The sequence below is a fragment of the Siniperca chuatsi genome, linkage group LG17 (assembly GCF_020085105.1).
Source record: "Siniperca chuatsi isolate FFG_IHB_CAS linkage group LG17, ASM2008510v1, whole genome shotgun sequence".
NCBI classification, from domain to species: domain Eukaryota; kingdom Metazoa; phylum Chordata; class Actinopteri; order Centrarchiformes; family Sinipercidae; genus Siniperca; species Siniperca chuatsi.
In genome coordinates, this window is record NC_058058.1 from 12,366,836 (window position 1) to 12,379,595 (window position 12,760).

The 12,760-nt window shown below is 39.8% G+C and overlaps 1 protein-coding gene across 6 annotated transcripts in view; it reads left to right on the plus strand.

Moving 5' to 3' along the window:
• The window catches only part of trps1 (trichorhinophalangeal syndrome I), a 118,413-nt gene that overhangs the window by 50,576 nt on the left and 55,077 nt on the right, over nt 1–12,760 (plus strand). For all 6 annotated transcript variants that reach the window (XM_044171382.1, XM_044171384.1, XM_044171380.1 and 3 more), the window contains 6 exons: nt 2,244–2,933; nt 3,183–3,298; nt 9,630–10,242; nt 10,636–10,850; nt 11,331–11,541; nt 11,671–11,908. In XM_044171382.1, coding sequence (XP_044027317.1) covers nt 2,244–2,933; nt 3,183–3,298; nt 9,630–10,242; nt 10,636–10,850; nt 11,331–11,541; nt 11,671–11,908 — 2,083 coding nt within the window. The remainder of the gene's footprint in view (nt 1–2,243; nt 2,934–3,182; nt 3,299–9,629; nt 10,243–10,635; nt 10,851–11,330; nt 11,542–11,670; nt 11,909–12,760) is intronic.

A 12,760-nucleotide genomic window follows, 5' to 3' on the forward strand; every position in this document is an offset into this window, starting at 1 on the left:
CACTCTCCCACACACACACACACACACACACACACACACACACACACACACACACACACACAAACGCACACATGCAGACACACACAGTGAGTGCCAGGGCTGGTCTAGGCGTGGGCCCTTGCAGACATAAATTGCTTTATTTTAATAGTTGTATGGTAGAGAAAGAGGGAAAGAAAAAATGTTAAAATACTAGAAAGGCCATACAGAGAAAATTGGATTCAACTAAGAAAGCAGCCCTCTCTTTGTCATTTTTCTTCTCTTTTTCTGTGTTTGTGTGTGTTTTATTTTCTCTTTTCTTTCTAATCCACTAGATTACATTACAGGGTTGTTAAAATATGGTCCTTTTTAATATGTTTATGTATATCTACATGTGTTTGTTTACAGTCATCTGATTATCTGTTTTCAACTACATTCCCTTTTACTTCTCTTTCTTTAGAAGTGTGTGTGTGTGTGTGTGTGTGTGTGTGTGTGTGTGTGTGTGTGTGATTCTCTCATGGTATAACTGTTAACAGTTGCTATCAGTAGATAACAATAAGCATTTCACAGGGTTGCACGCATGCTATCTCGCTTCCACACACGTCATCAGACATGCATTACTCACACACAAACACACACACACACACACACACACACACACACACACACACACACACACACACACACACACACACATTCAGTGTCTTTCCTCCTCATATTGCATTGATCTAAAAGTGATCAGTGTTTGCCGTCTATCAGGCGTCTGTTGGGTTTTTGTCTGTGTTTATTACCAAACACACACACACACACACACACACACACACACACATACAAACAGAGCATATGGGTCAATGGGTTGACTGTGTTTACGACTGAATATGAACTGAACGACCACAAATAAACACACACTCACACGCACACACACACATGCTTGGAAAACACGCACGCAGACAGTATCTCTCTGTCAAGACTGTTGTGAACAGAACGACCACAATTGTTCTCTTTTCAAACAAAAGAAACATTATGGTTTAACATAAAACACATGGTTGGTTATTTGATGGCTTTGTATAGTGATTATAAAGGAAGGAGGGGAGGGATGGTGGGAGAAGGGGAACGAGAGAGGGAGGGAGAGGGCAGGAACAGAAAGAAAAATTTTAATGATGGAATTACTCAAATTATTGTAGCAATTATTCTTGCATGTGAAAGAGGGCAATAGAGAATAAAAAATTACTGAAATGCAAGGAAAATGCCTTGATAAGTGCTTTCTTAGAGGTATTTTACACTGATTATATATGATCGTGGTGGTGAGAGAGGTTGAAGGGGGAGAGAAAGGAGATGAGAGGGTGGTAAAAGTAAATTGGGATTTGAAATAAGAAAGAAAAGCAGACAAAAAGAGAATAAAGAAGAGAGAGGAAACTGAAGAGCAGGAGGGGACACAGATAGAGCAGGAAAGACAGTGAGAGAGGAGAAAAACAAAATTTGAGGAGCCAGAAAATGAATAGAAGGCAGAAAGAGATGCAAGAAAGAAAAAGAAATTTGGAGGGCTGGAGGGGATGAATTGCAGTCTGCCGTCTCCCTCATCCATCTTTCTGATATGGGGTGTGCGGTTTGATGTGGTTGTCTGTTGGCCATTCTCCCCTGTCTCGCTCTCCTCTCTCTGTCTCCCCCACTTCTCTCTGTCTTCACTTCTCTCTTCCTCACCCTCTCTCCACCACCCCTCCTCTCCCTCACTCTCCCAGCCTCTCTGATATGGTTTGGGTTTTGATGTGGCCATGTGTTGAAGATTCTCACGGATGGTTTCCATAACGATAAAAAGATTCACTCCCTGGTTTAAAAAAAAAAAGGCAAAAAGTTGCACTTAAGGATGCAACGAACATCCCAACACACACCCCTGAAAAATTTCTCACAGCTGAGATGTTTCTGATTTGTTGGGGCTGTTTTTCTTTGACAGGGTTTGTGGTTGAGGATCGTCACAGATTTCAGCTTTCAAAGTAGTTTGTAAATTGAATCAAAGCTATTCTGTACACATACATCATTGTCAGAAACTTGTATTTGTGTGCGTGCGTCTGTGTGCATGTAATCCACAGTATATTATTTCAGCACATTGTATCTCTTAGTGTCTTGATTTTAAGGGATTATGAAAATCTGCTTGACATTTTCAACCCCCTAGTTCCTTTATGTATGCATACTTGTCAGCGTATTAGTCAAACAATAAACAAAAAAAATACTTCTTCTGTCTCTCTCCCTGTCTCTTTTCATCTTTTCAGAGATGGTGAGGAAGAAGAATCCCCCTATCCGGAGTGTGGGAGGTGAGGAGGAGGAGGAAGAAGAGGGGAGGAGGCCAGCAGGAGAAGAGGAAGAGGAGGGAGAGGAGGAGGGGAGAGTAGGAGCAGAAGCTGAACGAATAAACCGACCCTCTGAACCAGAATCCTCTGACCAGATCAGAGGAGATGAAGAGCAGGAAGAAGAGGAGGGAGAGAGCGAGTGCGTATCCTCATCTGTCTCTCCCTCATCCGTTGGTGACCGCTACAGCAATGAGGAGAGAGGGGGGAGGGCCAAACAAGGAGGAGCGGGGTTGACTGACAGACCCGAGAGCCAGTCGGAGCCTGAGGATGGGGAGAAGGGGGTAGAAGAAGGAGAGAGGAGCGAAAGAGACAGAGGGGAGGCACATCATCTCGCTACTCCTCTCCTCTTTGCTCCCCACCTCCTCCCCAGACAGGAAGGAGGGGAGGAGTCGACAACTGACACCCCTCCACTTTCCTCCAGCCCCTCTCCTAAACTCCAGGACTTTAAGTGCAACGTGTGCGGTTACGGTTACTATGGCAACGACCCTGCTGACCTGGTGAAGCACTTTAGGAAGTATCACCTGGGCCTGCACAACCGCACACGGCAGGATGCTGCCCTTGACACACACATCCTGGCCCTCCACAACATGGCTCCCCAACACACATCTCTAGGTAATTCCAGCCCTCTGCTTAATGTGTTAGACTTGTGTTGATGCTTATTTTGTAAAATAGTTGTAAATGGAAAATAACGTGGATCCGTGCACAAGTTCTTGCAACAACAACTTGTTGATTGTTGATCTAAAGTTTTGCTTCTTCACAGAAGTCAGACAAGTCCTTTGATTTGTGTGCCTCTGGCAGCCTGACCTCTGTTTGTTTATGTGCTTTTACAAGTCTGACCCCTCCTTGTATTTCTGCTCCCAGATATACAAGCAGGACAGGGGCAGAGGAACCAAGCCAAAGAGTTGGGGAAGACAAGACCAGATATACACAATCAGCAGCACAGGACAGTTATGATGAATGGCACATATGACGTACAGGTAAGCACTTGCCACAGTCAAGAAATACAGATAAACTGATTTAATCAGAATCAGAATCAGAAATACTTTATTGATCCCTGAGGGGAAACTCTTTGTTACAGCAGCTCACTATCACGTCAGTGCACACAGGAATAAGTAACAAATTAAAAAAAAAAAGTAAACAAAAGAAAACACACACACACACACAAAAAACATAGAAGCAATGAATAAACAAAAGCTGCACAGTGCATCTTGTGGTGTGACAGCACTGAATTAAGGAAGGTAAAGCGTTTAAAGGGTAGAACTAAGACTTACTGGTTCAGTAAAGCTTTTGTTTGCTTCCTGTTGTTACCTCCTCAGTCCAATAAAAAGACATTATTGGAGCCGATGCCCCTTAGTAACTGTCAACTTCACAATCCTTTTTACCATCACCTCAACATAACTGCAGTTTTCCACTTGTGGGCACTTGCTGTCCCCTTATTTGATTTCATCTATTGAACTTTTTCTGCGAGAGGATGATGTTCTCAGATTTGGTGAACCTCATCTCATCAGCATCACACTTAACAGTAGCTGCAAACAGCTTCTGTGTGGAGTTCACAGTCCAACGATTCCAAAAGGACATCAAAATTCACAAGAAATAGAGATAATGTACCACACTGATGTCACCACACTGGTCTAATGGCAACAGAGTGTCGTGTCCCTAAATATATCAAACAGTGAAGGTGACAATTTGCACCCTTGTCCAGTGCCCATTTTGAACGTTCTTGACTTAATGTCAGAGTTGCCATCATGGCTCTTGTTTCAAGTGTACAAAGAACCAATATAAACCTAAAATCTTGCAGCACCTCCCAAGGAATACCTTGGAAACACAGACTGTAGCCTTTTTAAGATATAATTGGATTACCAATGATATCTTCATAATCTGTAAAAGAGTAAAAAGCTGGTGTTTCCATGGAAATGTTGGCTGTCATTGCAGCAGTCAAGCAGGTTTCTTTTTAAGTCATTTTTACTTGTTTGAATATGTGTATGGATAGCTCTTGGAAATATCTCTATATCTTGAACTTTAAGAGGTCATACATTACTAGTATAGCACTAGTTCTATTTAATTTACTTTTAGCTAGAGCATTGAAACCTCAAAATGTTTCAGAAAGTACATTATAGATCTACAGATGTAGAGGCAATGAAGTACAGAAAAGGATGTACACTTCTGTGAAAGAAAATTATGAAAATGTGCATTCTTTCTGAAGCGTTCTTTTCATTCATTTCAAAGTTAAAAGTTAGGCAACAGTACTTATTAATTTTTATTTGCAATCACCTTCTTTATATTTTTTCATACTTGGGGATACAAAATGAGACACTCATTAAACAGAAACATCAACCAGATAGAAGCAATGTTACCAATGTTTTATGAATAAAGCAAGCAGCACAGATAACTTTGTAGCAAACTTTATTTTTAAATAATAACTAACATAAAAAGGCGTAGGTGGAAGTGCTCACATTGCAACATGAAACAACCTAACGTAGTGTATCAGAAAAGTTTTCAGAAATCAATATCAGTTAGAAAATTTGATCGAAAACAGGTGACACGTTGATTCAGTTAACAATTCACTATAATCATTACTCATAAATCTGTAATTCTAGGCCCATAACTGAACTGACTAATTTATTGGGTAGAACAATCTGCAACTGATTTGTAACATAGGGTGTGTGTGATTTGGACAGTGAGGCATTGTGGTGCAAGTTATAAAATTTTATAGACTGACAGATGAATAGACAGAGAAAGGGAGACAAATAGGGCACCTAGCAGACAGGCCGCACATATGTGTACATGCATGTTCACACACACATATGCATAGACGTGCACTGCATGCATCATAGTCAAATGATGGCTAGTAAATGCATATCCTGCGCTAATCCATCATATTCAGCGCCCAATTTGTAAACATTTTAACAAGGGCTAGTATCTGGGAGCTGCTTTGCAGAGAAATTGCAGGATAAAGACAGGAATGCTGCAAACTTTCAGGTGCAATTCATAATTCCTTCTTTAAGATAAATGTTGGCCATATACTAACAGATGATTGAATTGTACCTTGTAATTATACACCATCAGGGCACATTCAACAGTCAAATGTAATTTGCACCTGCAGTCTGGACATCAGCAAATCAGCCAATCAATTGGAGGATAAAAAATGTCTTCAATGATTTAGTTGTATTTCACTGATTATTGCACTTTAAATTAAGGGGTACAAATCAGTGAAATCAACAGCTGTAGACTTTGGTTGGAATGAAAACCTGCAAAGTCTCTGCTTAACATTGTACATAGTTAACTATCATAGCCTCAGATGGTAAGTATTTACACGTCAGCTATTTTTGCTGTGAAACTGGCATTTTTCAGCATGCACACATATTATTTATTGCCTTATGTAAACTTATGCAGCTCTTCCTAGGCTACTTTTAAAAGGCTGAGTATACTGTAGCTGTTCAAGAAAACTTGTACTGATGTCAATCCTCAATTTGTTGAATAAAAGAATAACAAAAAATAACATAAGAATAACATAAAAACTCAGTTTTTTTCTAATGTTTATTTGATAGCGACAGATAGAGTATACATAGAGAATTGCATAACAGTTGTCCAATGCAATATCACAGCATGTATAGCTACTGCTAATTTCCCTTCTAGGGACGGGCATTGGAAGGGAAGGGAAGGGAAGGGAATATGGATTTATTACAAACAGAGGAGCCTTGGTACAGCATGTGTACAGCTAGACCAAAAACTTAACTTCCATGTCAAAATGTACACTACTTATACCTCAAAAGAGGGTGGAACAAACAGATGTCATAAATCAGCATCAAATGTGACACAAAGACTGTTTCAGTGCTTAACTATCCGTATCAGGAGTGCCTGGAGCCTTTCTCAAGGTCCAGCTTATCTTATGGCTTGGACATCTGGCACTTCCTAACCCAAAACAACATAATCACAGGGCCTCAAGGTAAATCCATATATCAGACTAAAGTATCATAAATTCTATTATACCCATAAACTTAGTCACCCCTAAATTTCTCCCACAGTAGCTTTGATCTTTAAAGTTCACATTCAGGAACATATATCTTTTTTAAACACTTATATTGGAATATATGCTTGAATGTCAGTATTTAACATCAGAATGAGCAGTTTTCATTTTGAAATGAACTTTCAATTGCTAAAATAGTAAGAACTGCAAGTGTCGGGCAGACAGACCTCCATCAGGTTACCATTCGAAAATTAGATGCACATTAGTGAAAAATTCAGAAGAAGACACTGAAATGCCATTCTGTAGCTCTTATGTAGCAGGAAAATGAATCCACAATCAGAAATTGTCGACATATTGAAAGCATTTTTGACCTCATCAAATTTAATGAATACATGTACTTGCAGAGTTGATATTTCAAGTTTTATTGCAATATGTTCTGTCCATATCTTTCAGCCTAATTATCAAGCTATTTGTTCCATATTAATTCATTGTTTTTAGTAGTATGAGAAGCTGTCACATTCCTTAAAAGTCACATTTTTCAACAGTCAGTGTGCCAATCAACAAATTTCCCCTGCACTGTGATTTTCCCGTCAACTACAGTTGGCCGTAAATACTAAGGTCAAGTTTGCACATTAAAGTTTCTAAATTAGGTATAATAAGAGACTTAACTATATGCCTAAATATAGTTTTAATTTTTATATTTCATACTGTAGGTATATTTTCAATACTTACCTACAGTTGTAAGTTTTCTTAAAAATATTTTCATAGTCATACACATTAAGTATGATTTTTTTTTAAAAAAGCTCTTAAATTGTAATTTACTTAATTGTCTGTTCTGGAAGGATTAGGACTTTGAGTGTGCGTGAACAGTAGGGTTTTGTCTGAAAGCTTCAAACAAGATGATCTAATAAACTGGTGTGTTTGTGTACGTGTGTGTGTGTGTGTGTGTGAGGTATAGTCAAAGATTTTCATTTCACTTAAACCAGGAGTCTGTAATGGCTGTAAGTCACGTAATGGACACAGAAACCCACACACACAGAGTAGTCAAGCACACCACACAGACACACACACACACACACACACACACACACACACACACACACACAGAGTCAGAAATAGAAAATCCAGTGGGCTTAAGTCGTCATTATGAAGAAAAAGTGAAAGTATTAAAAAAAACGAATGAAAGGGGTCTCTATTCTCTCCATCCCTCACTCGCTTTTTCTCTCTCCCGCCCACGTTTGGAAAGTTCCATGTTGTCATTTGCTAAGACGAGATGCCCTGTCACCCAATGAGATTGCGGGAAAAAAGACTTGGGGAGGAAAGGGATGGGGAAAAGAAGGAATGAGTGAAAGAGATGGAGGAGGAAAAGGGAGAAGGGAGTAGAAGAGACAGACAGAGAGAAAGGCTTTGAAACCAGTAGTTAATCGGTTGTTAGGCAGTGAAATGAAACAGCTGTCAGACACATTTAACTTTCTTTTTCTCTGTTCTCCAGTTGTCTCTCTCATCATCTGTCTTTGTCTCTCCTTCACCTTCTACTCAGTTATGCCTTTTTTCTTTGCTCACTCTTTCTTACTCCAATTCCCCTTTTTCTCTCACTTTTCAATTTGCTTTTCATCCATCTCTCACCTCTTTCTTCTCCTCCCCTCTATTGCTCGACTCAGACACTTTTCCCTCAACTTGTCCCACTTGTCCTCTGCCTCTTTTATTTTCCTCACTCCCCCTCTCATGTTCCCCTTTGTGACTCTCTGGCCATTCTGCTTGCTAAAATGACTTGATCTTTGGTTCTTCTCTAATTGCCTGGGCAGGGTCTGTGGAACGTGATGATTGGATGATTGCTGTTGTGAGATCACGCACAGTAATAGATCTCATTTAGCCTTCTGAATTTATTCCCTTCAGTTAAGCTGAAATGTACCATCTCACTTTAAAAAAAAAAATGTTTTTTTTAAATATTACTTTTCTTGCTCTTTTTGTAGCATGTTTAAATGTTGCGTCTTACTATCTCACCCTGTCTTTAGTTTGCTTTTTAAATGTCTGTGCTCAGGCAATAGCTGTTAATGAATGTAAATTCCTCTTCATTGTCCTCCCTACAAAAAGACAGTGAGAGGTTTAAAGATCGAGTTTTAATTGCAAAAAAAAAGGAAAACCAAGCAAGTTCCAGAGTGTTATTCTACAAAAATCTAGTACTTAATGATGACCTGGATGACAAGAATGAGTTAATTAATACAATATTTGTTGTGAGAATACTTCCATGTTTTAGAGTTCAAAATATGACAAAGTTAATACAATAATTTGATAATTAAGACTGAAATCAAAATGCATGCTCATCGACATTTGTACCATAAAAGTCATGCTAAATGCTCCCATATGAAAGAATTATGAAACCATACACCTTTGCTCACTTAAAATGCAGCTTACCAATTGCATTTTGTTCTTGCCAAACCTCCATTACAAGACTGCCAACAGTCAGCATCAAACCACAGATCCGTAAATCCATATTGTTCGGTAGTAAGTCTAATGTCACTGTAAGACTTGCCAGGTTGCCTGCTCACCAATATAGCCAGCAGCACACTATAATCACCTACAGTCAAGGGGCTAACTTAATAAAAAACAGACGAGTGTCTGGTTGCTCGCTCAGTAATGCAAAACCGTGGCCTCATACATTGGATACTACAGTAGAACCCAATAGATATGAATGTGAATGAATGAATGATATTGAATCTGAATCTCTTCCAATCCTTTAACAAATCTAATTAGGTTGAGCTTCCAACATTTATGGATGTATGGTGATGTTAGGAAAAGTTATACGTAACTAAAACCCAAAGATCTATAATCAGCTTTTGTTGACTAATAAGGCAGAAACACCTCAGTTTGGAGAGGTTTTAATTAATGTTTACAACCAGAAGCTACAACCTACGACATTAGATATAAAATGTTGATTAAATGTGTCTGACACATTGAAATAACAGTCGTAGTACTTACTTATACACATTATTTATTACTTGCTCCAAAGTAATTATGCTAATAAGCATTAACTAGTTTAACTGGGAAATTCTCCTCCTGGATATGCCTTGGGCTAGATCATTTTCATAGAGAAAAGTAGCCTCTTGTTGGACAAAAACACACAATCCATTTGCACTTGTCATGTTTCTTTTACTTCACAAATGATCTTTGGTTGAGTATACACACCAGATTGCAGAGAACACAAGATGATGTTTTTCATTTAAACCAGCAAAAGAGTCAGCTGTGAGTGTCAGCTAAAAGTGAGAAGCCCGCAGGAATTGAATTTTAATTTTGATGTAACAATCTTTTTGCCTTTTTCTCTCTTTGCTGCTTGTCAACAGGTGATGCTGGGTGGCACACTAATTGGGATTGGCCGGAAGACCTCTGATTGCCAGGGGAATACGAAGTACTTTCGCTGCAAGTTCTGCAACTTCACATATATGGGCAGCAATTCCTTAGAACTTGAACAACACTTCCTGTCCTCACATCCAAATAAAGTAAAAACTCCGCCAAGCACCCCCCTGCTGGCCACCAATAACCTGGCAACTCATGACAACCAGGTGAAGGAAAGGAGTCAAATCTTAGACGGGGCGGAGCGAGTCGCAGTGAGAGCGGAAGATGATTCGTTGGTTGGGTACTCCATCCCAGTCAGGGCGTGTTCAGATTCATCAAGCTGGACAGGGGAGCCAGGTCGAGGTGCTGTGCAGGCGTATTATTGGTGTAAATATTGTAGCTGGAGTTGTGAGTGGTCAGGGGGCTCGGCAAAGCTTTTAGAGCACTATGAACAAACACATAGAATGAGCACGGGAGGTACTGTGAGCCCCAACAACTCTAATCCTGGTGGGATGGACAGAGAGAGGGAGAGAGGGGGGAGAAGAGAAGTAGGAGAAAGAGACCACATGGCATCCAAAAGCCGCAAAGATCTATCATCCAACCCATCCAGCACCAGCCAAGGTAATTAAATATGGTGAAATGTGGTGGTGAATTGCTTTACGTGTTTGTCAGTAGAAGGTAGCTACTTTAATGGAGCACAAGATTGATGATCAAGTGTAACAAAATTAAATAGCAGTCTAATGATTTTTACTTCTTCTAGTACTATGATGCTGCTTGACTTTGCTCTTCGGAGAAACTCTTTCCTCTACTTATTTGCTGTGACTAGTACTACAATACTAGTACTGCTCTTTTATTGTTTCTACTGCTATGATGCTACTTGAACCTCCTCGTTTGTTTTCTTTGAAACAGTTGACCCCTTTTAGAATTTCTGACATGTCCTAGTTTCCTTGTTTTTCGACTCCAAGACCCAAACTGTTTTATTTAACAGATCTTTGCTCTGCTTTCTGCTTCTAGGAGACCCAAACAGCAGTGATTCAGAAGCAGTCGTGACCAGTTATAACTGTCAGTTGTGTGATTTCCGGTACTCAATGGCCCACAGTGCAGATGTGATCGTAGTAGCACCGTTACTACTGCACTACCAGCACAACCACTCCATCCACCGATGCTGCATTCAGCACTGCATGTATTGTCCACAAGGACTCTGTCAGCCGCATAAACACCTGGGGGAGGTGAGATTAATAAAATATTAGAATGTTCATGTTTTGGTGTTTGCTTGGCAATTGCTTGGCAAAAATGAGCTGTTTTGTAAGCACAAGAAAATAAATTGTAATGTATGAACAAGTGTAAAGTTAATTGTACCAATTTCCAGCCTAGTTAAAATTCCCTTGCTTCCCCCGATCCACCCAAACACCCACACCCCCCACCCTCCTTTGTGCCAGCTGCCAAACGGTGCCATTGCAGCTGTTAAAAATGCTAAAAGGATGGTTAACAGCCAAAATTGGGGTTGGCATCATTCAGTTAATGATGCACATTCATACTGGTACCCTGTGATATCACCTGCATAGACAAAACACAATTACAGAGAAACAACAGAAGAAAACAAACTCTTAAAGTCTAAATTCACCCAATATGCCAATATGTTTTGTCACTAATAACTGCACGCAAAGATCTGTGCTATTCTTAACCAAACGTCTGATTTTTCTCAATAGGTGTCTCACCCCTTTGCTTGTCGAAAGCCCACCTGCTCTAAATGCTGTTCCAAGTTTCCTCAGTCCACCAAACAGCAGGAAACCATCAGTTCAAAACCTTCTACCGCCTCCTCACCCAGCATGACCCCTCCTAATCCTAGAGGTGACCCCGGTGGGATTTCATCATCAACTTTTCACCCCTCTAACCCTGCCCATCCTGTTGTCACACAAGGTATTTGAAGGCATTCTTCATCTAGCATATTTTGTCAGAATATTTTCAACTTTTTTTGTATGTCAATAGATTTGACATGATCTTTTCTTTGTTTCTTGTTCCTGATTTGTGCTGTTTTTTCAATCCTAGGTGTCACCCACTTGTGTGACCAGTGTGCATTTGCCACCACTGACATCGATGTGTTGCTCCAACACTACGAAAGCTGCCACACCCTGATTAACCTAAAGGGGGCTCTTCCACATGTCAAGGCTGAGGAAGAGGTTGGGGGAGAGAAAGAAGGGGGGAGAGGAGGAGCAGAAAGGGAGTACTCTTGTACAAAGTGTCACTTCATCACGGAAGTGGAAGAAGAAATTTTTAGACACTACAGGTAAGAGAGAGATGGGATTAGAAAATATTAAATACTATTAATGATTATTATTGGATATTATATATTATTTCACATAATACAGTGTTTTTTCACAGGGTTGATTCTTAGACATGAATATGTGAAATGAAAAAGCTTTAAAGATTTATGATACACAGGAACTCTACCTTTTAGTCAACACAATAAAGTTTTGAAAAAAGTTCAGTGTTTTCTAAAGAGTCACTATTCCAGTTAGAGTCTATGACTAAATGTTCCAGTAACTGGATGATTGTGAGAATAAAAAAATCTTAAGTCGGGAAGATGCTCATGCTTGGATTTAAACCCCTGTAATTACATTTTTTACACCCAGTTACCCAAGAAATGTTGAGAATGACTGAGCACACTCATTTTCAGCAACAACCCTTTTATACAATCATACACTTAAGATATTCACACTTAGAAGTGACACAGACCTCATAGATATTCACAGATTTTAATTCTTTGAATAGGAGTGTCACATACCTGAGTATCACCATACTGTGATGAGCTTCACTTAAAGGTCCAGTGTGTAGGATTTAGTGGCATCTAGCGGTGAAATTGCAGTTTGCAACCATTTGAATACCGCTCGTCTCACCCTCCCGTTCCAAACGTGTAACTAGGAGAAACTATGGTGGCCGTGAAACTCACGAAAAATGCTAAAGGCCCAATTTAGAGCCAATGATTGGTTTGTCCATTCTGAGCTACTGTAGAAACATGGCGTGGTGCAACATGACGACCTCCGTGGAAGGGGACCCGCTCCCTCTGTAGATAAAAATGGCTTATTCTAAGGTAGCAAAAACACAACGATTCTTATTTTCAGGTGATTATACACTAATG